Source organism: Microcebus murinus, chromosome 14 (genome assembly GCF_040939455.1).
Source record: "Microcebus murinus isolate Inina chromosome 14, M.murinus_Inina_mat1.0, whole genome shotgun sequence".
Taxonomy (NCBI): domain Eukaryota; kingdom Metazoa; phylum Chordata; class Mammalia; order Primates; family Cheirogaleidae; genus Microcebus; species Microcebus murinus.
The window spans coordinates 14,530,777-14,558,237 of record NC_134117.1 but is presented as its reverse complement, the minus strand read 5'-3'; the positions used below and the strand labels follow the sequence as shown (position 1 = coordinate 14,558,237).

At 43.7% G+C, this 27,461-nt stretch overlaps 1 protein-coding gene across 3 annotated transcripts in view; it reads right to left on the bottom strand.

Annotated features, from left to right (window-relative positions):
• ABLIM1 (actin binding LIM protein 1) overlaps positions 1-27,461 on the bottom strand; it is a 290,610-nt gene that overhangs the window by 161,766 nt on the left and 101,383 nt on the right. The window contains exon 1 of one of the 3 annotated variants that reach the window (XM_076009763.1): positions 15,193-15,355. The exons of the other annotated variants lie outside the window; for them this stretch is intronic. Within the exon in view, the coding sequence (XP_075865878.1) occupies positions 15,193-15,208 (16 nt within the window). The 5' untranslated portion in view covers positions 15,209-15,355. Of the gene's footprint in view, positions 1-15,192; positions 15,356-27,461 lie in introns of those variants that run through there. 3 annotated transcript variants of the gene reach the window in all.

Here is a 27,461-nt window from a genome sequence, read left to right as displayed (position 1 = left end):
ATTCCCCCCCACACCCCACCCCACCATTGGTTATTGAAGTTTAAAAAACCAAATAGGCTCATATGCATAAGAAACAAATATGCTTAAATGCATGATGGCAATTGCCTGCAGGCAAACGTGTTCAACTTTTGGTGTGTTTTCTTAACACCATGCCTAGACCAACTCAGCCATTACCAGCACCATCCTGTAGAAGAGGATCCAGCTCTCACCAATATGCCTATGCCACAAATTTCAGTTAAATCTGTGGTTGGTGTGTATACTCTATACTAGTTACATTCTCTATACTTTGAGAAGGTAATTATTGTTCTACTAGACTCTGCAGTTCATCCTATTGATCCCGTTTCTTGAACAACTTTATTATTCTCTTGGGTTTAATCATTTCCTTTTCTCCCACTTGCCTCCCATCATATTTGCTATCAATTTTTGTCGTGATCTACCAATAATTCTTTCCAATGCTCAGATTTATCAGATAACTTATCAAGCCTCCCCACTTGGAGAGAAAAGTGGGCATTTTCAATGGAAAACCAGCCCTGACTCTCAGGTTAAGAGCTTGGCTCTCTGTCCTCTGGGAAGAGGCAGGGGTGGATTGGCCTGACAGCAGTCCCGGCACCCGCTCCCTGGCAACACACCCCGCTGGGTAAAGACCAGAGTCATGCCAGCTGTGGCTGCACAACTGCAGAGGGTGCTGCCCACGCTCAGGCGAGAACAGTGCTCTGCAGAGACAACGCACAGGCCCTGCAAACTAGGTGCATTCCAGTCTTGTCTCCAAACACCCCTCCTAGGCGTCTTGCACTGTACTCACCCCCAAGTCTGAAAGGATCGTATTGGCTCACTACTCTCTGGTTGGCCTTTGCGGCTCGATTCACGGCTTCTTTGCCTACCTATTATACAAAACTGCCACATTAGTCTTGCCTCACTGTGGTCATGTAGCTTTCACAGCAGGCGTGGCCCTTCCCTGGGGTGTCTCCATCCTAACTGCCCCTTCCGGTGGTGAGAAGCCACTCTTGGGCTCTTGTTGCAAATGTCCAAGTCCTTTCTGAATCCTGTCATATACCCCAAGGGTGCTTCTAAGTCAAGATAGGAGCGATAACAAACACGCCCTGAACCGAGGCATGGCTAAGCCTTCCCTGCTGCCTGGGAAGCTTGCCCTGACATTCTTAAGGGAGGGGTGAACTCTCCCCAAAGCCCATAGATTATAATTTGTCTGGAAATGCTCTAATATATCAAAAATGAATGCCATATAGCACATGATGCCCAACAATGGTGGTGAGGAGCTGGTCACTGGCAGGCGGGATGGCACAGGACGCCCTCATTCTTCACTCCCTGGCTGTGATGCAAAAGCAAAGAAACCAGGTGAGCTTGGTGACCAGAAAGTGGAGACACAGACCCATAGGGAAAAGAGATCCCACATCGAAAAGCAATCCCAGAAATATCAGGCTTGGAAGCTGACATGTCTGTATGGGGGTTTCCTCTGGACTTTCCACTAAACTTCAATCAAGCAGCATTTTACTGTGAGTTTAGCAGCTGGGTCAGTTCTGTATCAAGCACTCAAAACAGAAGACCCTGAACTCTGGCCAACTTCTGTTTAGGATAAAGTGATAAGTGAATGTTTCAGAAATTGTTTTGTCAAGATGTACCAGTTGCAAATGGACAAACCCAACTTAACCAAAACGTACCTATTAGCACGGTAACAGGAGGACTCAGGATGGAAACGTGGTTGCCCAGGAAGGCACCTTATTCTGTTTTCATCCAGATAACGTTCACTTAGTATAGATACATGGTCTAAACCAATGGTTTTCAGACTTCAGGTCTCTTTTTTTTTTTTTTTTTTTAGAGACAGAGTCTTGCTCTGTCACCCAGGCTGGAGTGCAGTGGTGTAATCACAGCTCACTGCAGCCTCGAACTCAAGCAAATCTCTTGCCTTAGCCTCTGGAGTAGCCCCGATTACAGGAATGAGCCACCGTTCTCAGCTTCAAACTTCAGATCTTAACCCACGGGAATATAAAATCAGTTTAATGGATCGTGACCAGAGCATATTTAAAAAATAGAAGAGAAGAAAAAGTAGCAGAGAGTAAAGGTAGGCATTGCTTCCCATGACTTTTATGTGTGCCATTTCTAGGCGTATGTGCGTGAATGCTGGGTCTTGCTGTGTGAACACGCATTTCCTCCTGGGGTGGGCGTGGTGAACACCACATTCAACCCCAGACCATAATCTGGAGGCCCTCTGGCTGAGTCCTGCCCACTGACATGTTTTGTTTGGCCCACACAATCATTTTTTAAAGAGAAAGTTGAATCATTTGTCAACATTTAAACATCTGGAGATTTTACGTAAAAATCCCTCTTTGCAGCTGCTCTTGAAAATTGGAAGGTCTGGCAAGTTGGCCTGCATTCCTCCACGGGACCTAGGATGGAAGACGGAGTAATTCTTCCCTTTAGGAAGGCCACACTCTACAGTTTGCCCCAGGCTCTGCTCATTTAGGTGCCCCGCCTGGTTCTTGGAGGCATCTGCATATACAGACCCTGGTTCTAAACATCCACAACTCAGTGTGACCCACAAAGCCATCCATGTACCCTTTCTCATGTCCAGTGCTGTACCATGGCCTCTGCCAAACTGAGCTAGCGGCATTTCCTCAGACAGGGGCTGCAATTCACTGCTTCTATTTTACTCATTTGAACACCTTTCTCTCAATTCTCCTTTATCCACTATTGCACTCCTGTTCATCCTTCAAAGCCCAGTCTTCCATGACCACCCAGCAGAATTAATCATTCTCTGCCCTGTGGCATATTACTTTAATAGTTCTCTATTGAGTACACTTCACATTCTATCATAATTACAGATTTATGAGTCTATATTCCTTGCTAGACTGTAAGTGCTTTTAGGTCAAGAACTACTTTTTATTTGCTTCTATATCTAGATTGCTTATCTCCTATTAGGTTCTGAGGAAACATTTCCTAAATAAGTATGATCATTTTCCCCACCCCCACACATCATTCATTCCCATATTAATTCAACATTCAACATTCCATGAGTGCTTTCTATAGAGCAGATACTGTGTTACGGATATAAATTGAATCAAACACCATCTCTAACCTCAAGAAACTTATAGAACCCCTCAAGGCCAATCTTAAACTCCCACCTTTCCATAAAGCCTCTTCTGATTCCCTTGTGTACGACAGTACCTCTTCCTTCAACCACACCCCCCACAGAATATTGTTTATACCCCACCTTCTACTGTATGGTGTCGCCTCTAAATGAATTCTAATCAGCTCCTCCAACACCTGCTGACTCATTAACCCACTGAAGGTAGGAACTTTTCAGTGTATCAGATTATCCCTGAAATGCCTCAAAGATAATAGACCTTGATAAAATTGTGATGTGATCAAGGCCACTACTGGAAGCCCAATGTCTCATTGCCATTTCTGAGTTTCTGGCTGGGACCTCTACGTGAGGCAGAAGTGATGGTATTTCCCAGGAGAGCAGGAACAGAAGGGCACCCACTCTTCTCTTAGTGCTCAGCATAACTGGGCTCTAGTCTCGCAGATACCATTCCTGCTGATAGTCCTAAAACCCTGCTCCTCCATGGCCATTCCGAATGACAGCAGTCAGTGGACACCCGTCTAGCTCATGTGTCACTTACAGGACCCTCCATGGACCCGGATACCCACAGGCCCTGCCACTTTTCAGAGCAGTACTCAGCCCTCTCTCCCACTCTTCATCAGATACTCCAGTGAGGAATAACCTTGCTACTTTTTCCCCACTGTTCATTGTTCTTCTTAATTCTCCTTAAACTTCTCCCTTCTCAGAATGTTTCAAATAGTTAAAAACAGAAACAAAAGAAAAAAATACAGACTACTAGAATATAGACAGTATACACTTGATCCTTGAACAGCATGGGTTTGAACATCCACATACACTCAGATTTTCCTCTGCCGCCCCTGAGACAGCAAGACCAACCCCTCCTCTTCCTCCTCCCCCACCTACTCAATGTCAAGATGACAAGGATGAAGACCTTTACGATGATCCACTTCACTTAATGCACAGTAACCACTGTATAGTGGTAGTGAATGAAACACCACAAGCTTGGATAATACGTTTTAATTCCTCAAAGACTAAAAAGGGAATGGTAGACTTTGTGAGCCAAGACAGGTAATGAACTATCTTTTACCAACAAGTTCCAAACAGCCCTGCCTTCCTCAGTAAACACATTCACCCAGGACTTAGAGAAATGGGAACTGATAACTAGAGAACAGTGCACCTGTGACTTCACTCTAAATGTAAAGCCACCTTCCCCAAGCCAGGCTGAGCACCAATTCACTCCCACAAGAAAGTACCTTGCCACTTCCTCCCGCCCTCTGCACCACACAGTATTATATACTGCCAGCAGTTTCTTGGCCCCTTGGCTCTCACAGAAAGTCTGCTTCATTAGGAAATCAGACTTCAGCTTACACTGCAGGCCCAAGTGACAGTGATGTCCTTTACCTTCTCTTTGTCATCTGTGCATCATGAGCAAGATAAAGTTTGCAAAAGGGAATGGAGAAGCTGTTTATATAAAAATTCTGACTTATTCACCTGTAAAGCTGGTAATATTACTCACAGAAAGCACAGATGACCTACACAGTGTCAAAGCGTGGTCCCTGAAACAGGAACATCAACATCACCTGGGAGCTGTTAGACATGCAAACTCTCAGGCCCTTTCCCAGACCTGCTGAATCAGAAACTCTGGGGGCGGGCCCCAGAAATCTGGGTTCTCACAAGCCCTCCAGGGGATTCTGTTGCCAGTGGAAATTTGAGAACCACTGCCCAAGATAGTAATTTCCCTGGAAGTATTTTAAAAGCCAGCATCTTCATGGTTAAATCCAAGTATTCAAACAAGTCAGCCTGTTTGATTGCAGTGGGACACACAAACTCACCCCTGTGCCCCCCAGGGCACACTGGACCATAATAGCATTAATCATGTCAGTCTGAGCACAAACACAATGTTTCAGAGAAAAGAGGTCATGCATAACAAATATTCGCTCTCCCCACTGTTAACAAAATTTGCCCTTGAATACACAGCTCCTGCCAGTTTGGGATAAACATACCTACTGGTATGAGTCACTGTCAGGCCACACAATGAAATGGGAAGCTGGGCTGGTTTCTACTGTGGCGTGCCCAGATGGAGGTCAACCACAATGGGAAGAAATCCTGCACCACTCACTGATCGCTCAACCTTCTGAAAAGTCCTCCTGCTCTTTAATGCTGGTTCAGGAAAAATTCAGCATTTGCCTTTGGCATATGAGAAGCAAACAAACAATAACAGGATCGTCTTTCTTGCCACTCCCATGGTGAGGGGCCGTGAATAGGATGACAAAGAGAGCCACCTCCTCAAACTGAGTCAGATGCCAAGATTTTCCTCTAGGTAGGCTGAGTCTCCCATAGTACCTCTTCTGCAGGAATCTGGAAGTGTCACCTTGTTCTTTAAAAAAGAGTTTCTGTGATGCAATACAGGTGGCTCATCCTTCCTAGTCACTTGGCCAGGTAATGGGAAAGGCAAGAGGCAGGACGACCTCTCAAAGTCTGGGAGTAGCTAACAATACATTAGCTCCCATCTCCATTTTAGATGCCCGCTGTCTACATATTCTTGACTTCATCCTTCTCATCAAAATTTGCCCTCAAGAGGGCAGGGGGATGTGTTATAATATTTTTTTGTTTTTAACATGTGAAGTCCTCTGCCTTAGCCTTGGAAATCCCACTGTTCAGACAGCCCTTCCGGAATGAAGATAAACTGGGCAGAGCCATACTTTCTGGTAAGAGCAGCACTTTCATTCATAAAACAGTAACAGCAATTCACACTCGGATTGCTTTCTCTCAAGTGGAGCATGACGACAAAAACTGGAGCTCCCCTCCCCAACTAAGAAGGGAAGTTCACAGTTAAGTTGTGTGACTAAGTCACTGATCCAAACAATCCATTCAGGAATTCTAGCCTCATGGCGTCTCCTTTAATCCATAACTTCCCTTTAGACCTTACTTAGGAAATGTCCTTGTTGGTGGTGCCCCCTTGAAAAACTTGGGCTTTTTGAAGGAAAAGATGAAGAACCTAGACACATCCAGGAGGGGGTGGGGTGGGGCATTAAACATCAACCTGGATGGAGAAGTCACCTGGGAAGCAGCTCAGGAGTTGCCGGACACATGAGGAATTATGACACCGCAATGAAAGACCTCCTGTTCTCAGACTTCCCTGAGGGTGGAACAGAAGTGGGTTGTGATTACATTAGGAGGCCACAAGCCCGAGGGGGTAGTGCCTGCGTGGGGGTGTGTTTGGGGAGGAGTGGAATTAAAGGGGGGAGCAGATACTATGAGAGGCAACAACACTTCACAGCCCTAAAGGTTGTTTTACGAGACCATATACGAAGTCAACAAATACCTGAGGAGAAACAGAGCGCACTCTTGAATTGCACAAGTGACAAATGTTTCACTCCTGTGCTTACCTATATGCACAGAGTAACTCTAGAAGAATTCACAGAAGGGGTGGGCCTTTCTGGAGCTCTATAAGGAAGCAGAACTTGAGTTTGGTCTTCGATAAACACAGAAGAGGAGGATATGTGTGTTTCTCATGAGGGCAGGCGGGGCGGTATGGCCAAGGTTGGGGAGGAAGATGCCCCTCCATGATTATTCAAAAGGAAAAGGGGAGGGTGGGGATGGAAGTACAGTTAGCACTGGTTTGGGAGCCAGACAGGTAGAAAACTGGGTAGAAATGCAGCTCTTCTACACTCTAGCTAAGTGAGCGCTGGCAAGTTTCCTAACTCTCACGGGTCCTCACCTGGTAGGGGGAGGAGACCACTGACTGCCATGGGTTAGAAGATTAGAGACAATGCACCTAAAGCTCTCAACACAAAGCCTGCCATTTAGTATGTGCTCAATCACTGACAGATTTAATAATGTGACAAATCAAAACAGGATTGGCTTAGGAGGACATTTATTTAGATGGGAGGAGGGAAGAGGTAATCTAGGGACTTGGGGAGAACCCTGCATGACAATCAGGAAGCTTTGAACTTCAGGTTGTTACTTATTTAGGGTTTTGAGCTGGGACGTGATGATTCAGTGTACTAAGGATGACTTTGGTGTCAGCCTGTAGGTCACATTGGAGACACAGTACACCACTGTCTCAGGACCTGCCAAGAGCAAGAATGCAGAGGGCTTCAGACGTGGCAGGCAGGGGCTACTTCCAAACCATAAAGGATGCCAGACACAGCAGCTTGTGACCAGAAGGGTGTGGTGTTGGCCTCCCCATTGAAGCCTAATATCTGAAGTACCTCCAGAGGAAAGCGAAGACTGTTTCTAATATCACTTCCTTTAGATTTCAGTAAGTGTATACAGATTGGCCAAGAAATCTCAGAGTCCTGGCTAAAAGCTGCTCACCTGACCTGACCTGACCTGCTCACTCCCTGGTCCTTTGCCCCCAACACTGGCTTAAGGTTTATAAAACTGAGCTCATCTTCCTTCTCCACCCACATCTTCCCTTCCCCACCCACATCCTCCCTCCCACCCCACTAGCAACTCTCTCCCACCCCCCACCCTGCTCCTCCTCCCAAGTCCTTCCTGAGCCTCATCCACATCCAACACCAAAGTCTAAGGAAAATGGGTTGCATTGCATCTCCCTCTCCCCCAAATTCATATATTTAAGTTCTAACTGCTAGTATCTCAGAATGTGACCTTATTTGTAGAGAGGGTCTTTCCAGAAGTAATCAAGATAAAACAAGGTTATTAGGGTGGACCCTAGTCCATGATGACAGTATCCTTATAAAAAGGGGAAATGTGGAGACAGACACGCAGGTAAGGAGAACACCCTGTGAACACGGAGGCGGAGGTGGGGTGGTGCTTCTACATGCCAAGGAGTATCAAAAATGACCAGCAAACCATCCGAGGCTACAGAGAAGCACGAAACAGATTCTTTCTCACAGCCCTCAGAACAGCGGTCCCCAACATTTTTGGCACCAGGGACCAGTTTCATGGAAGACAATTTTTCCATGGACCTGGGGTGAGGGGGTTCCAGGATGATTCAAGCGTGTTACATTTATTGTGATTTATTGTGCACTTTATTTCTATTATTACACTGTAATGTATAATGACATAATTATACAACTCACCATAATGCAGAATCAGTGGGAGCCCTGACTTTGTTTTCCTGCAACTAGATGGTCCCATCTGGGGATGATGGGAGACAGTGACACCCAAAGTGTGTTGCTCATGTCCAGTCTACTCTGTAATCTCGTTTTGGTTGCTGTCACTGCAGAAAACCCTGCTTCACAAAGGTAGGATGCTGGAAATGGAAGCAGGCTTTTCAGTGCTTTTGCGGCAGTCTCAGGATATTCTGCCTTGATGTTAATCCAGAACATATAGAGATTTGAAGTTGTCTCAATCATACTTTTAAAGCCACTGTCATTTGCGATTTCAGGCAGTTGATCCTCTTCTAGCACAAAGTTGATTCACCTGGCTTATTCACAAATGGGTCACAAACCCATTCCTTCTCCGTTTGGGGGTCTTTTGTGGGCAGGAAGCAATGCTTTTCAAACTCTTCTGAAAGCTGAGATCATGTATCAGCTGGGAGAAAGAAGGCCCTGGCTCAGTCTCTTTCAAAATCTCTGCTAATGTTTGAAACATGTCAAAAATCCCAATGTTCACTCATTGCCCCCATAATTCCAGTTTGGCTTTGAATGCAGCCGCTTTATCTGCAGACTTGAACACAGTTGTCGTTCACCCCTGAAGTGACAGATTGAGTTTGTTGAGCAGGTTGAATATGTCACACAAGTAAGTTTGTTTTGCCACCCATTCTGTGTCACTGAAATGCTCTGCCAGTGGGGACTGCTTTTCTAAAAGAAATCTCTGGAGTGGCTCTCGTAATTCAAAAACTGTGGCCAGCGACCTACCTTTAGAAAGCCATCTCACTTCTGTAGGAGAAGAGGTGTGTGTTCTGCATCCGTCTCCTCACAGAGCTGCACAAACAGACCTAAGGGCATGTACTTCAATGTGATTGATAGTTTTGATCACAGTTTAGTTAGAACTAAACACTGTTTAGTTCAGGTGACATTTTCGGGCTAGCCTGCATTTCTGTAGGGATGACACAGTGCATAGACTCACATTCAGAAGTGATTTCCTTGACCCCAGTAGAGAAACCAGAGAGCCATCCAGTCATGGCAGCCGCTCTGTCCATGCATACATTGACACAAAATGACCAATTCCGTTTTCCTGGTATGCAATCACTCGAAGACTTGAATAATCCCGCAGTTGTAGTGTTGGGCGGCAACAAAAGTACACATAACATATCCTCATGCGCGTCCTGAAAAACATACCACACAAAAACAAGCTTTGTTGCCGCCTTGTCAACATCTATAGACTCATCAACCTGGACTGTGTACCACAGTGACTCATTAAGCCTCTCGAAAAATTGTGCCTCATTATCCTCTGCTATTTCATCAATTTGTCTAGTTATGGTGCTAGCCGAAAGAGGAACACGTGCCACCTTTTGAACTGCAGCCTCTCCTAAAAGTTCGCAGCAGATGTCCTCGGCAGCAGGCAGGATCAGCTCTTTACCAATAGTGAAGGGCTTCTCAGCTTCAGTAGTGTGCGGTTACCACTAAGAAAGATGCTCTCGGTGCAGACACATTTGATGAAGTGATGGCCTTTAATAATTGCTTCTGTTCTTCATGTTCACGTCTTTTTTTCTTTTCAAAAACTCCAAAGGCTTGTCTTTTAATGCAGGGTGCTTGGTCTCCATGTGGCAAAGCCGCTTTGAAGGTTTCATGGCTTCGCGTTGGCTAGCCGGTCGCCACATATTATACAAAGCGGGCTTGGAGAATGTGAATCACCTATTGCAATGAACCCATAATTTAAGTAGGACTCTTGGTATTTTCTTTTAAATGCAGCTTTCATTTTGTTGGCAGTCTTCAAGTCTTCTGCTATCTCACCATTGGGTCGTTCCCCCTTTTCTAAAAAGCTCTCCAGTGATGTTTGGTTTTTTACTCATTTTTGCTAGGGTTAGCTTGGGCTTATCAAAACTGGGAGCCAAATGCACAGTGCGGGGAAAGAAGTGTGGACAGAAGTGGTAAATAAAATAATGGGCAGGCCATGCACAGACTAAAATAAGTGCTGGATTCTGACTTAAAGCCTGCCACCAGATGCAGCTGTACAATTCAAGTACATCAACTCGCTTGTCACTATAAAGCCTGCCACCAGATGCAGCTTTACAACTGAAGATGCTCACTGGCCACTATAAAGCCTGCCACCAGACGCAGCTTAATTGTCACTTGCCACTCACTGATAGGCTTCCGATATAAGTCTGCAAGCAATTGATTTATTATGGTTTCTGTGCAGCTAAACCTCTCTGCTAATGATAGTCTGTACTTGCAGCCACTCCCCAGTGCTAGCATCACCTCCTCAGCTCCACCTCAGATCATCAGGCATTAGATTCTCATAAGGAGCGAGAAACCTAGATCCCTCACATGTGTAGTTTACAGTAGGGTTCGTGCTCCTATGAGAATCGAATGCATCTGCAGATCTGACAGGAGACGGAGCTCAGGTGGTGATGCAAGAGATGGGGAGCGGCTGTAAATACAGATGAAGCTTCGCTGGCTCACCTGCAGCTCACCTCCTGCTGTGCAGCCCAGTTCCTAACAGGCCATGGACCGGTACCAGTCCTGGTCAGTGGCCCAGGTGTTGGACACCGCAGCCTTAGAAGGAACCAACTCTGCCCACGCCTTCATCTCAGACTTGTAGCTTCCAGAACTGTGAGACAATAAATGTCTATTGTTTAAGCCAGTGCACGGTACTTTGTTACAAAGCAGCCCTGGAAAACCGATACATGGACTTGGACTCAGAACCTTAAGATCATCTGGCTTCTGAATTTCCCTCATTACAAACACCCAATCTGCTGTCAGGTTTCATTGATTCTAATGTGGTGGCTTCTCTCAAATCTATTGTTTTCTTTCCATTCCAATTTATTACATGTCAAACATCTCCAGCATGTAAAGGGCCAGATTAAGAGCCACCTGCTCCAGCAGCAGGCCTTTCTTGATCAGCACACTTGGAAGCCAAATCTCCCACCTTCGACCTGCCAGAGCACTATTATTTATGCCTCTCTAAACACCTACTTCATATGAGTTATATGTGAGCCTATTTTACTTCCTCAGTAGATGGTAATGAACCTTACGGCAGCCACTGTGCTTTCTAAGCCCGAGACCGGGCTGAGCACCCCATACCTTGCCTAACACAGAAAGAGCACGCAAGAGATGGTGAGTGAATAGTAGAGTTTCCTGATCAGAACCAGAGTTAAACAATCTTGAAGGAAAATAAAGAACTGGGATAGAACATCTCTGTAGACATATCTACTGTGATGAACACGATTACTCCATTTTCAGCAACTGAAATGAGCTGAGAAGTAGGCACATAAATAAGGAAGGATACCTTTATTGATGGTTCTGCAGCATTATTATTGGAAGCCTCTGTCTCTGCCAAAAGCTAACAGGCTTCAGGAGGGAGCTATGGTGGTCTGGTTGACTCCCCATAAGGATTTTTCACAGCTCCCACCCTCTGTACTCAAGGGAATTCATCTAACTAAACCTTAAAGAGAACTGTCACCAAGGGGTCTCAGAGCTCACTGTTCTCCATGGCAGTGGTTCAAGACTGGGGCAATTTTTATCCCCAAAGGGTATTTGGTAATGTCTGGAGACATTTTTGATTGTCATGAGTAGGAGGTCAGTGCTACTGGTATCCACTGGGTAGAGAGGTCAGGAATGCTGCTAAACATCCTACAATGGACAGGACAGAATTACAAAGAATTATTATATCTGTCAAAATTTTAGTGGTGCTGAGGTTGAAAAACCCTGCTCTAGAGGAAGTATTTGCCTTGTGGGTATGTGTACGCGCAGTACCCATGTGAATGTCAAGTGGAAAGTGCACATCCCTCCATTTTGAAACCAGAGTGAGTTTCATTGGGTACCACCCTATCCCAAAAGCAAGCTGGGCCATCTAACAATGGCAGGCAGCATCCAGGAAACAAAACCAAAATGAGGTGCCCAAATGTAAATTCTATTCACCTGATGTGTCTCTCTTGCTCCTAAATTCTTATTCTTTCACTTGGTTTTGAAACCATAATCATTCATTATTCTTTAAATTAGATGAGTGCTTATTTAACTTAATTCCTAGTATTTGCTTCTTTTTGTTTTATCTAACAAAAAGAAATCTTAAATCCCTCTTGTATTTTTTAAACTTGCACTAGCACACACATGAGCTAGACAATTATAGCTTCTAAGTGAGTATAGAGTTTAGGTTGATGAGCCTGTATATAGGAAGACAGATATTGACTGATAACCCCACAAAAACCTCCCTTGCTTCTTTGTTACAGGATACAGCAAGGGTAAGGTACCCTTGAACACATAAGAGAAATAACCATTTCATCAAGATTCTGGAATCAATAAGCGCCTGGAAGTGAACGGGTGCCTGGTCAGGAGAACAAAAGAGAATGAGAATCAAAGGATGTCGGCAAACGGCATTCCACACTAGCATTTCTCTGTAGCCCGTGTCAGCCCCAAATCAGGTATTTTTCCCAGAGAGAAAACTATGGCATAAACCAATGTGAGCTCTAAGTGGTGGGCACAGCAGAGAGTCTATTGCTCTGCCTCTGGCCTGCCTCGTTGCTCGGGATAGACACGGGCATGACCTGGGCCTACGCAAGGCAATTCCTGTCTGCTGTAGGAGGAAGGAAGGGGTTAGACCTCTCTGGGATTAAAAAGAGATGGAGAGGACTGGAAAAGTTTCAGAATCAAGAAGACTCAGGTTTCTGTCCCAGCTGATAAGAAGCCAACCTGTTTTGGCTTCTGATAAGAAGCCAACCTGTTTTGACTGTTTGACCATTAAGGATGGGGCAGACCCGAGCTATGCACTGGAAACCTAAAGATGGAGACAGAACACCACCTCTGAGAGGCTCACTGTCTAGCGACAGAGATAGCAGTTGTCAACACACTGAGGTACTGCAGTCACTGATCCATATATGTCGTGATGAGACACAGAGAATGAGTACTTGGTCTAATGATCTGCTGTGTGACTTTGAGCTATTTACTTACCCTTTCTGATCCTCAGTTTTCTCATCTCTAGGATGAATGCCTGGACTACATGCTCCCCTGCACCCTTCTCACTTTAAAGGCTATGGTGAAGTTCCCTTTTTTCCATGGAAGCCCTTGTGTAGCTGCCAAAAAAAAAAAAACCCTCTGCCTTCTTCTTCTCTGTTGTTGGCTGAGGTCAGCACAATCAGAAAGCTGGAAGGCAGCAGTGTGGACTGACATGAACCTCGAAATAAAAAAGGAACAGCCTTTAATCAGCGGCTAAGGGTTAAGATAATACTAGTATGTGACCTCTCAGTGGCCTGCCCGAAGTGTTCCAGTTAGAAAGTGGCCACTAACATGCAAAGCAATGTGAACCCAGGTAATCTAAGCTTCGGAAAATCTGCAATGACTTAGAAAAGGGTGTGCTGTTTGAGGACTACTGACCCATGATGAACACCATATATGGCAAGTCTAGGGCTTCTGTGAGCCTCCCCCCCAGGAATAGAATCAAGCAATGGCTTTTGTGGTCCCCTTTCCCATCACTCATTTTGGGGAAGCAAACTCAAATGCACTGGCGACAGAGATCAGGGGGCCATGCTGCGGTAGTTGGGTGGGAGGCACAAACGAAGACACCTGAACTCTAGTAAAAGGCAACATCTGTATTTGGTACTGAAGGCTCCTAGAAGCACCTTTATTGACGCCAAATCATTTCACTCAGTTACCATTTACACACTGAAAGGCCAAGGCAACAGCATGTGATTATCAGACACCCACAGGAGCAGAGTGGATAGAGCAGAACCACGCTTCTCTTTGTCCCGAGATGCAGCCTTAACGCTGTCATGCTCTCGAGATGCTGTGTCTCAAAACACCCATTAGTGCAATAAAACCAAACTGAGTTTCCAGCAGTACGGATCAACTTGAGTTCAGCATTTTCATCTTAAATTTATTCCCTACAGTTGCTTCAAGAGAAAGTAGATGTAGCAAAGTCATTGAAATGGTTCACGACAGCCCCCAAAGAGCAGATGTCTGTGTTTGTGCAGAAAACAACGCCCCACGGTAAGAAAATGTAACAATAAATCCAAGTTTACCAGACAGCAAAATTAAAGGCTGGTTATGTACATTATAAAGTCATTTGGTGAAGATCCCTATGACACATTGAGGGGAAAAAAAATCAAGTTACAGAAAAATGATCATAGAATGATCCCATTTTTATACTCATATATGTCTGTCTCTATCTATATTATTCTGGTCTGGAAGAGTCTAGAAAGATATATAGCAGACGTTAACAATTTTACTACTAGAAACAGGAATTGAGGTTGACAAGGTAGGAATGAGGGGCTTCCCCTTTTCCCTCTTTATTCTGTAACATTTCACTTTCTTAACACAAGATATATTGACATGCTACTTGAATAATTAAAAACAAGCATTGTATTCTTTCACATTTCCCAGACAAACGAATAATTTAGACTGTAATTCAATTCGGAAAGATTCACCTTCCACTTCGGGACCACGCCTAGTGCATAAATAATGCACACCTGTGCAGGGCACGCCGGCCCTCTCCCTCTCAGCATTCTTCTTACGATGTGATTGCGTTCCCTTTGCCATTTGCAGCACCTTTAAGGTGTTTGGAGGAGTGGTTAGGGATAATACTAAAATGACAGATTATAAATGCAGAGCACCTGAAACCTTTGAAAAGCATCTCCTTTCAGCCCAGCCCCGGTAGGAAGGAGTCTTTCATCTAATATCTTAATTAAGTTTTTAATTGGAAGGTAGTACGCGAGGAAGGGAATGATGGCTCGGATAGGGGCAGGAAGGCAAGTCTCAAACATACCCCAAAATTCAAAATGCAGTAGCAATCTAAAGAGACACCCATCCGGGAGCTCAGCTGTGCAAACACTCCAGAAATAGGATGTGCTTCAGACGCCGTGGCTGAATTCAAGGTTCTTAACGAAGCCTCGGTTCAGTGGAAAAGCCAGACCCCACAATACAGACTCTCGCACCGAGAACATGTCCGCCCGGCTCTCCATTGATCACTCCCGGAGCGGTGGCCGGGCCCTGCAGTGCCATTGCAACTTCTGCAACCATGCACGGGGATGGATCGATAGGTATAATTACCTTTCTCCTTCACCATGGCAACTGGGTCCTCTGCCGAGCAGGACTGGGGCGAGCGGGAATAAACTCCGGGAGTGGAGGCGCGCCTGGGCGGACAGATCCGCGGCTGCAGAGGCTGCGGGCAGCACGCCCCGCATCCACTCGCGAAGTCCCGGGCTGCCGTCTCCGACCCCGCCCCTCTCGGAGGCCCCGGCTCCCACGCCCGCCCCGTGCCCGCCCCCCGCGCCGCGCCCGCCCCGCGCGGCCGCGCCCTGCTCCGCCACTCCGCTCGCTGCAGCTGCCGCGGTGGCATATGCAAAATTCCACCGTCCTGCTCTCTGGTCACTGACACCACCTCGCGTCCCTCACGCTGAGGACCAGCTACGACGCGCTCCCGAGCCCTGGCCCCCTCCCAGCGTCGGATAAATGATCGCCCGGAGAGAACTCCCCGCCCCCAGCGACAGCCAGGGACTGTTTCAATAAGTAAAACTAGTCGATCTTTAGCTTATTACTTTCCTATTACAGCTGCTTTCAGGCAAACTGAATGGGTAAAATTCGCCTTAATAAAAAAAAAAATAGAAAAATAATTCTAGTGGCAACTTCATTTTCTTATGAATAATGAATAATGACATTTGGTTCACTCTACTGCTCCCCACTATATTTTACCTGAACTGGGGAAGGTGGAGGGGACTGAGACAGAGGGAGCCTGGGACGAAGATCTTTCGGGATTCCATTTCTCATCCAGGACCAAATTCAGGTTCAAAGTAAAAATCTGACTTACGCAGTTTAGGAGGATTCTGACTGCCACCTCCCCCCTCTGCTTCACTGGAGTTTTCAGACAAGCCCCTTGGTCGGGTGTATGTGAGGGAGGAGCCCTGCTCACAACTGGGGACAAAGCCTGGTCTGGAGCCACCCAAAGCCTGACCCACAGGGTCAAAGGCCGCTGTCTCTCCAGCGAAGGGCTTCCTGGTCCTCAAAGCCAACGCCCACCCATTCCAGCACCTGTCTCTGAAATCCAGATTGCTGGGTCCCCACCGCATGTCATATACATCCACCATGTGGGAGAAATGGGATGAGCAAGAGACAAAAAGACAGCCGTGGCACCACTCAGGGAGAGCAGCAGATGGCCAACACATCTTTCAGAACCAGAATGCACAGCCAGTATTAGACGGTATTTACTGCAAATATTGTAACGTGTTGGGTCTAAGAGAGCCAGGGGAACAGAAAGGAATGAAGTCAATCAACCTGCCTCCTCTTTGACTCAGACGGTGCTTATGGGTGAAATAAACTACACTGGGCGGGGCTGGAGAGAAGAGGGGAAAATGCCCATTCCTTCACATTCATCCTGGGCAGGCCTCCACTGCTGGCTTTCTGATGTGTGACAGGAGTGCATCTCAAGCAGCTGTGACATTCCTGCATCTGTGACTCAGGGCTTTACTATTAATAGCTTGGGTGTCTCAGTCTGTAAGTAAGGGCTAAGTCCCCTCCAACCCCTCGGTTGTCTTTTCTGTGACATATACTTCTCCCACATTACTCCCCGCCCCCACAGCAGCCCCGGAGGGTCATGTTTTTCCTAAGTCAGCAGCCAGCTGGAGTGTAAGCACTGAAGAGCCTTTAAGCGGCTTCTCTAGCCTTCATTCATAAACGCGAGCCAAGCATGACAGAGACTCGACCTCAAGTCCACAGGGATGGCAGGGTTCAAGAGCATGGAGGAGGTGAGCCCTTCCCATTCCCCAATTTTCATGGCTAAAACCGCACTTGTCTACTTTTCCCACCCCTAATCACCCTCAGAGCCTTTAAGGAGATGCTGACAAGCAAAATGAACTGCAGAGAGCTGGAATTAGTTTGTGTTGTGAGCCTAGCAGGTGAATTTATTTCATTATATTTTTACTACATAAATACATCACCATCTCACTTAGTCACTCCTCCCCAAGGCTCTCATGTTATTCAGCTCAAAGTTAAGGGAACAGCTTCCTCTCCTCTCCCCCCAGCCCCTTCCTCCAATGTGACAGTGAAACGCCAGTGGTTTCTAGTCCAAACCCAATCATACACAAGTGTTCCAGATATTACAAATGCCATTAGTTCAATTTCTCTTTTACTCGGATGACAGTTTTTAAAAATTCTGAGATTTAAGTTTACTAACCAGACTGGTCTCTTATTTCAGTTCAGAGCCTACCTGTATACCTTTGTGGATAAATTGCACAGACACAGGGTTTAGAAAGGCTCTCTGGCAGCATTGGGGACTAAGCTAGCAGAGTAACAGCTGGTGCCTATTCATTTTCAGAGAAGCCTTTTTTAAAAGAAAATACTACATAGTAGTTCAGAGAGATTCCCCCCCCCCTTGTGTTTTCCATGAAAAGAATTTTCCTGTACCACAGTCAAAGTGTATGAGTCACCAGCATTTAGTTGCTAAATAACAGTCATATGGCAAAAATCCCCCCAACAATCAGACACTGCTACTTTAGGATAAAAGCATCCACTCTGCACTTTTAAGATAACCAAAGAGGGTATTACTAAAGTTATTTTGGGAATGTGGGAGAGTAGAAATTGTTTTTATTTTTTTTTTATCTCCCTGCCTTAGGGCAGAATCGTTAAGAGCTTTGAGAACAGAAGCAAAGTCTAGGTATTTCCTACTTTACAGTTAACTGCAAGAAGTGCAGCAAAATAAATAAAGCAAAAAATGAAGTATATGGTTCATAAGAAGGGAGAACTTTTCATTCTTTTTTCTAGGGCTGATTTACAAAGGCCCTATCTCAATCTCATTCCACTCAGATGAGATAAGTCTTCATAATACAGACACCAACCCTGGTTTGATTTGTTGTTTTTTGCCCCCTCGAACTGACTCACTGCTGCCTTTCATTCACTCACAAAATAAAGCAAGTGTTGTCCACAAGTGACCAGAGGACAGAAACCATTTTGTTGGAGAGAAAAGCTTGTTAGCATACAGCCACTCTTGGCAAAAATTCAAGCGTAAATCATTTCAATAGCGATGCCAATTAAGAGGGAAACGTTACAACTGGAAATGAGCACCCTGGCGGAGTCCACTTCCTCCTTGTTTGTTCTCAACAGAGTCGTGAGTCACCTACTGCACGTATACCTGGAGTGCGGAAACTTCAAGATCCCTCAGTGGCCCCGGGACCCCAGGTACCCAGGTGTCATCCTTTAACTCTTCTAGAATCTTCAGCAAAAGCACCCTCAACATCCTCTCTAGCAGAATTCAGCTGAAAGAAACTTGGAGAACGAGTTTCTATTTGCTTTCGTCTTAATGTTTATGTCTATTAACCACACTCCAGACATTTCTGGGCCAACTGCTGAGTGCCAGGTACTGGGTTGGCAATACAAAAGCAAGAAGATAGAAACCACTGCCTGGGAGGTGCTTACCATGTGTGGAGGAGACACACACACACATGGAATAGATGCCTAGAAAGTGTCTATGTTTATTAGTTTATGTAAACAGTTTCCTGATGAGTAGAATAAAAGCATAGCCACACATGTGTCACAGGCAGGAAGAAGCACAAACCACTGGGGTTGCCTTATCCTGCTGGAATGATGGTTTCATGTCTACAACTAGGTTGTAAGCTCCTTGAAGGCAAAGAGGGTTTCACACTTCACTAGGCCACTAAGAGTTTGGTTTGCAGACCTCCAGGGATAAAAATAGGAGAGGTGCTTTAAATGCAAACACCTGGTCCCCCCAACCCAGGTCCAATGACTCAGACTCCCTGGGGCAGAGGCCAAGCTACAGCAGCTCCCTCAGTGACTGGCGAATAGACTGGTTTGCAAGGCAGGAGGATAAACTGAGATTTATAAGCAGCTATAGACTGTGCCACTGCATCTGAAAAATAATCCCTATGCTCTCGGTTGGCCAAAATAACAACCAGCCTGACATTCACTGCAGTCTTAATGAAAATTTATTGAAAGTGGTGATTCCAAAGTTTTCTACCGTCCAAGACAAATTCCTAAATGTCTGAGCCCTCTTGATCCTACTAATGCTCATGTCCCGAACTGACAATTCTCAGGATTTTTTCCACATGAATCTCACAGAATCAATGCCCAGCGAAGTTCTTTTCCTTGAGTTCTGAAAGTACAATTATTTTGCATTTTTACCCAAACTTCATCGTGTCCCTTTTCAAAAGCCAGTTCTGACTTTGGATCTAAGCAATAGGTTGTAGCTCAAGACAATGACAAAAATTACTACGGTATATATAAAGCTCACTATAAAGAGTCCACTAAGGATATAAGTGACAGAGTGAAAATAAGATAAGTCATTTTCCTACAAGTGCGCTGAAACCTATTACTGAAATTCAAGGGATCTTTTGGTAGTAAAGAGAGTTTCACAGACCTTAGACTAACTTCAGGCACACAAGTTCACAGAAAAAGCTCTCTGAATTATTTGGGGAAAGGCATTTTTAAAAAACAGTTTACAATTCCTTTCTCTTTTTCCTTAATATTTTCAAGTAGAGATCCAGTTATTAGGATATAAAAATAATCGCTTTCTATCAGGTAGGATTGCAATGCCTTCCCTGACAATACTCCCTTCTTTCTGGTGCTTAAGAACACGAGTGCTCTGAACTTGAATATGTTGTAATGAAGGATTTACATGTTCATTTTTGCAAAAGGTTGTGAGTTCTCTGAGGGAAAGGGGTCACATGTTATAATATCTGTGCCATATTCACATATCTGATAGGGACCAAGTAGGAATACAATATTTGATACAGAAGTAAGTATTCATTCTAAGTATTCCTTTTTATAATCAAATGTACTGATGTCAAAATCTGATTCAAATAAATTAGAAGTAAATTCAGTCTCTTAGATGAAAATCTAAATCCAATTTAGCAATTGCTTCAAAGTATCTACCAAGCTGCAAACCACTAACTATTAAATACCTTGGAGAGAAAGCAAGCTGAAAAGGAAACTTAATCAGTACTCATTTTACAAAGTACTCTTAATAATAATAATAATAATAATGTCACCATTACAGAGTGCCCATTATGTGTCAGCCACCATTCTAGTCTCTTTGCATTTATCCCCTCACGTAGTCCTCAGAACTGGATGAAGTACGTATGATGACACTTCACGTGTGAGAAAAGAGGTTTGTCATTGGCCAACGCCCTGCGCCCTCCCCCTTTGGGTTGCTGGGTGTTCCCTTCTACGAAGTTCCCATTCCTTGACTAAACACACAAACACGTTTTCTGAGGCACAGTGTGCTCAATATTGGTACACAGACCTTTTTGGCATTTCCAAAAGGCCCAGCACAATGGAAATGACATTGCATTTTGCTTTGTCTGTGTAAAACAATCCTCTCTCCTGATACCTTATCCTTCATTGGTTTTTGGGCTTCATCTGACAGGACCTGTCAGGTAAAGAGCATCATAACCTTGGCCTGTTGGGCTCATCCTTGACTGGACAGGGGAGACAGTGTAGCCAGACCCACATATCAAGACTTTTAAGACGCAATTCAGTCATTCAACCCGTCTAATTGTTCTCAAGGAATGGCATTTCTGTGGTTTACATACAGAGAAATCTAAAATAAATTTTTTTTGGTCATGGAATTTTTGCAAGGTTTGCAAAGCCTACATTTATTTGCCCTCCCCACCACACACACACACACACTTATCTAGCCTTACGACTCCCCCAACCATGCCCTGGAACACCCCCAGAAAACGACCTCTCTCTCATCCTCCTGGGACATTGCAGCCATCATCTGAGGAACTAACCAAATAAACACGTGACATGCACAACTCTTGCTGCATGTGCTACCACAGGAAGGGCAGCTTTGTCATCTAGCATCTAGCATCGAGTTTCTCCGGTTCTAAGTACAGAGAAGGAATCGTGCAACAAACACCCTTGTTTGTGAAATCTATAACCTGTCTGCATAAATAAACATTAATTAAGATGAAAATGAAAGTCCCAATGCAGACTTGTCCAAGGTTACACAATGACCTAGAAACAGGTCATAACCCTCAGGTCTTACCTCCCACCCAGGGGTTACTCCATTTGGCCACACTGGCCACACCCGCAGTGATCCCCACAGCCTGATCAAGCACAAGCTGGGCCTGAGTTCCAGCCCTGCCACCTGCTGAGTGACCGCCCCTCCCCCGCAACACACATTTTCTCCCTCTGGATTTCAATAGTCACAATGGTGAATAATAACAACACATTCCACTTGTGAGGCTGTGATGCAGACAGGGCTGGTTTCGCAGTGTACGGCCTGCACAGCTGCATGTGGCCCTGTGTTCAGAAGAGCCATCTGCAACATACATAACCTAAACATTTGTACCCCCATAATATGCTGAAATAAAAAAAATGATATAATGCAAGTAAAGTTCTGGGTACATAAAAAAAAAAAAAAGAAGAAGAAGAGCAATCTGTTTGGCTTAATCCTTTGCTGTTGCCATATTGACATTTGAAATACTTTAGTCATCTTTTTTCTTTTTTTTTTTTTTTTTGAGATAGGATCTCACTCTATCACCCAGGCTGGAGTGCAGCACCACAATCATGGCTCACTGCAGCCTTAAACTCCTGGGCTCAAGCCATCCTCCTGCTTCAGCCTCCCAAGTAGCTGGGACTACAGGCATGTGCCATGCCTAGCTCATTTTTTAAAATTTTGTAGAGATTCGGGTCTCACTATATTGCCCAGGCTAGTCCTGAGCTCCTGGACTCAAATGATTCTCCTGCCTCGGCTTACCAAGGTACTGGGAGTGCAGGCATGAGCCACCACGCCCAGTCAGTAATAATTTAGTCTTTACACTTGTGTTTTATAAGTAAAGTCCAATGAGACAGTGGACCATGCATGTGAGCAGCGAGATGCGTGCAGTGTGTATGTCTGACATTGCAGCTGCCCATGCACACAGGGTGTTTGCATTGCTCCATGAGCACAGGATGCCAGTGTACACACGATGCATGGGTGTTTGGAGAGACTCAAAATGAGGACAAGGTGTGTTACATCTATGATTGAGTCACTTCCCATTCAAACCAGAAAGCTTGCTTCAGATGCACAAAAAAGGCCTTGATGCCCTAGGAAACACAAACAACCAAGGAACCTTACCATACTCTTTCCTGCCCATGTTACCTCCATGTGTTAGCCAACTACTTACACTAAAAATGATGACATAGTAGGGAAGGGAAAGACAGGGCAACCCATTGCCTCCTGTCCTTCAGTCCTTCCTTATTCATCAAACCAAAGGCAGAGAACGTTGATAAAATGTACATGTATCAAGAAGTGCAACAAAAACAGTTGAGTTAGTTTTGTGGAGCATTTCTACTGTTCTGGAAAGAATGAAATACATATACATCTATGATCTATGAAATATAAATTGTATAATTTCAGTCATTCTACATTTTGTGTGAAATGTTATATTAATATTTGCATTTTAAATTGGCATTGCACGATATAAAAATGACAGGTAACATTCATGTTAGTAATTTTAATTTTACTTTAGTGTAATATTAAGTAGCAAATAAAAACACTATTCAGAGAGAGATTCTATGGAATAAAGAAAAAACCTCTATAGTTTAGTACCATTAATGCCATTTTTCTGTCATTGTAAACAAGGGGTCCCACATTTTCCTTTTCTACTAGGCTTATCGCCCACAAAAATAGAAAAACTCAGGCTGACCTGGAATTCCCAAAAACAACGATGCTTAGAAGACAACAGAACAATACCTGGAAGTCTCCAGAGGAGGAAAGTGTGTGTCCCACATGCTTGTTCAGAGATAAAGGCAATGGGCAAACCACCACCAACACAAAGGTACTCAGAAATCCAACACCATAAACCCTTCTTGGGAAAACAGCTTGGAAACAACATTCAGCTGATTAAAAGATGAGTGAAAATAAACTCAGGAATGCAAACGCTGTAGTAAAAGCACTAGGAGTGACCGATGAGTTCAATTAAATGTGAAGCACCATAATTACTGCATTGTAGGTACAGAAGAGAATGGGAATGTTTTGTGCAAACAACAACATGAAAACAGGATTATAAAGTAACAAAAATCAGGAGGCGGGTAGGAGAGAAGTACAAGAGTGCTCCTGTCCTTGTTTTTCCAGCAGGCAGATGATGACTTGCACCAGACTGTCCCGGTCCTTAATCTCAGCATCTCACAGAAGCCATCTCAGATCACATCATCCCATCGCTTCATCTTCTTGCTTAGAGATTATCACTGTTTTTGTACCCTAGCTCCCATTCCCTGGACTTGGTAAGGCAAAGCGTATCTTCGGGGTTCTTTAAGAAAAGGTAGATGACACACTTTTACCTTCTCACTGATTAAATCCAGATTCTCAGTGCAAGAACCAAAATTGTTTCTAGTTTATTTATATCTAGGATTTCCATAGCATCTTTCCTACAGACAGATTGGTGAATTTTAAAAAAAAGATGATACATTGGTTCTAAGGATAGCCACATAAGGTTCCATTTTATATTTCCAATTATTTAGGCTGCATTTTCATGAATATACCATGGAATTCTCACAACAGGTTTTCATCTATCAATATAGAGTCATTGCCCAGGCATAATAACATGCTTTGGGAGACAATGTCCCATCCATTCCTCTTCTGTGCCCTTTCTACCTCTCATTTGAGTAGACACTGAGCCCTATGACTCCTCGCCTTGGCCATGGATGACTGGATTGTTAGCAGACACTGGATCAGAGAGAGGGATCCATACATTGGCTGGCCGATGACTTACAATTTATATTCTGTTTTGAAAAAGATGGGTTGGGCCAATTAGGTTTTCACTCCTGAGAATCTAAAGTTGGAAATACATATAAAAGTTCCTAGACCAGCAGTTACTTGTGAAGAAAGAAAAGAAAAAAAAAAAGAATATAAAAAAAAAAAAGTTCCTAGTCAGTAGTGGGTACCTGCATTAAAAGACACAGTGAGGCTGGGCTGGGGGTAAGCATCACTGAGCCATGTGCATGGCAAAGTTTCAAGGGCTAGAATATCAGAGGAAGCCAGATGAGAGGAAGGAGAATGGGCCATTCCTCCAAATTGAATTGCTGGTCCTGGAACAGCCTGGAATTCTGTATTTCCTGAGACCTCGCTGTTCAGCATTTCCTGGGTTCCTATAAGGCCTCTCTATGTTCTTACACCCTTTCCCTCAACTTCTTTTGATTTTAGTATTGAGTAGTATAAATGGGTTTCTGTTCCTCATAACCAAAAGATCCTTCATTAGAATGGAGGGGAATCTTTTGCTTCCGAAGTACTACCTCTCTATGTTGGATCATGTGCAATGGAATCTGTCAATTTCTTGCCTAAACCTCCTTGGCATTTACCTCTATAAGTCAAATGTGATTATTAGAAGCATCATAATGTCATGAGTTAATGTACCTGGAAGTAGCTCTCAAACGATGACAACAGGGATATGGTAGATAAATACACCAGCTTTCTCGTCCCTTGGTTGGGCATATGCACATTCCATACTACCTCCCAGAGTTCCCAATGGATTGAGAAGTGACTGCCCACACTGCTAACTCACTTGATAATGTACCTTGAATTAGCTTCACTTCCGTACCAGTGTTTCCTGGGATCACCTTCCAAATAAATTACTTGCCTACAAATTCTTCTCTCAGGGTCTCTTTTAGGGGAGTACAAAACAAAAGAGAAGCTAAGTTATCCATATTTTTATGTTAAAAAAAATAAAATTTTGTCTTGAGTCACTAATCATTTTCAACTAGTCCTCTACTTTAGATAACAGAGAAAGGTTCTAAATAGAACAACACCCTGAAGAGACCAAACATGTCCATCAAAGAGAATATTTTTTATCAAGAGAATCTATTATTAATTGGATCATTTTATTCTACAAATATAATGGAATTTGTATGCACACATAATGTACCAAAGTGCTTCATCCTTTATAATATGTAAAGAAACCTGCTTAGATTAACTCTCATAGCAAAGGTCAGAACTAACAACTGCCTCATAAACAGATATGCCCCAAAATGTCTCTTCAGCCTGCTGTTAGGTTTCAGGGGAAAGGATGCGATTTATGACATTTATCAGGCTCTGCAGAAATGAGCCATTTTACAATGATACTCTATTGTATTTAGGTATACACATAGGCTCTCTTTTGAAAAATTTAAACAGCTGCATATTGCTATAATTCAACTAAAGATTGTGCTAGTACTATATGCCATATGCCACGTTGGCTGTATTTTTGAAAGAGACATAGAAGGTAGTTTTTTTCCCTTCCTCCCTTTTGCCATCCCTAGCAAGATGGAAAACAATCTGCATATGTATTGGATTTGTTAGGATTTGGAGGGGATTAGAGGAGGGACATGAAGGGAAATACTTAGAACTTAAATTCTTCTTGGTTTTGGACCTGGATTATAAAATATTGTTTTCATTCCTGAATAAAATATACTAAGAGCACTGAGCATTTACCAATATGCTTCATTGGCTATTAAATTTGCACACAGAAAAAAAGTAACTAAGCCACAAACATAGCATTAAACCACAGCATTCACAATTGAGAGCCAGGTAGGCATTTCCTGGGTTTAGCATTTGGGATTATGCTAAAAACTACAGAATCAAGGAATAATGAAAAGAAGTAAATGATTGTTGACTCATTAACTATGCTAATGAATGTTTACTGAACATCTGCAATGTGCAAAGTGTCACCTTCAAGGGGCTGAAAGTAGTACTATATAGATCAAAGATACATAAATTAAGCCCTCAATGAGCTTACATTGTAGTAAGGTGATAGCACACATACCTAAATAACTATAAAATGAGGTAGAAAGGGATTGAAATTAGAGATACCAACAAAATGCTATTAAGGTTTGAAGGACAGAATGCTTGCTGCTCAGCAACAGAGATAGAGGGAAACTTCAAGTAGATTGTGGTCCTCCCCAACTACAGGAAGAGTTAGAGAAGGTTGGTTGGGCTCAACATCTTTTCACCAGCTGCTGCTACATATAGAAAATAAACTGGATCACTCTTTGTATTTAGATAAAGAAACCAACCAAGATATGTGTTGGATCCTGTTTGCATCCTCATTAAGCTCTTAAAATAGAACAAATGAACCATAATCTATGTTAAATTGAGTTCAGTTGAAGCATTACTAGATAATTAACATCACATAGTATTTCCATGAAGAATATTGGACCCATTCATAACCTTAATGATGAGGCAGTTGTTTATTAAGTAGCCACTACCCCCGCAGTACTGTTGGCTACCAAGTGGTGATAGATAGAGTTTGTACCCTCTTTAAGGACAAGTCTGGCCTTGAGGAAAGGGTAACAGATGAACATATCCAGCTACACACTAGAATCACATGATAGCACTTCAGGGAAAAGACTGATATGAAACAGAACTGGGAATTGTCCCACAAGGACAGCAAATATTAAACACCTAAGAATAGTCTAGTGATGTCAAAAATGACCTTAAAAAATGATCTGGGTCACGATGGGCAGAAAGGGACATGGCTGGGTGCTGGCTGTGGCCCCAACTATTTGACTTTTATTCCCAAGCCCATCTTTATCCTTTGAGGTCCCATTCTATGTCATGAGAATTTTCTCTCTCTACTTGGGCTGCATGCAAACCTCTGTGAGCTGGATTTTTCTGGGCACTGTGAGTCAGAATGTCCCTGATGTCCTCTGATTAATATCAGTTACTATCTATGGCTACAGAACTTGGATGAGGAAAGACTTCTAAACAGCAAACGAAATGCGGGGGCTACAGTAAGGCACTTGCATAAAGTGAATTTAAAAACTAGCTAAGTAGTATCTCGGAGTAAAGACCCCATCTTTCTTTACACAATATGTTTGCAGACCTCTAAGTTGTAGGGACACAAGCAGCTTTGAAGATTAAGATATAGGATGTAAATAGACATGAATGTACCTATAGGACTTTTCATTTTAGTAAAAAGTGATTAAACTAGCTATTTCATTTTTGGGGAATAACTCTGATTTAGTTTAAAGTAAGTGGTGAGAATGCATAATAGTATGGTCACTGTGGAAAACAGTTTGGCAGTTTCTGAAACAGTTAAACATGGACTTATCATTTGACAGAGCAATTCAACTCCTAGGTATATATCCAAGATAACTGAAAACATATATCCACACAAAAACCTGTACACAAGTGTTCATAGCAGCATTATTCATAATAGTCAAAAAGCAGAAACGACACAAAGGACTATCAGCTAATGAACAGATAAGCAAAATGTGCTATATCCATATAACAAAATATTATTTGGCCATAAAAAGGAATAAAATACCAATATGTGCTTCAGCATGAATGAACCTTGAAAACATTATGCTAAGTGAAAGAAGGCAGACACAAAAGGCTACATATTATATGA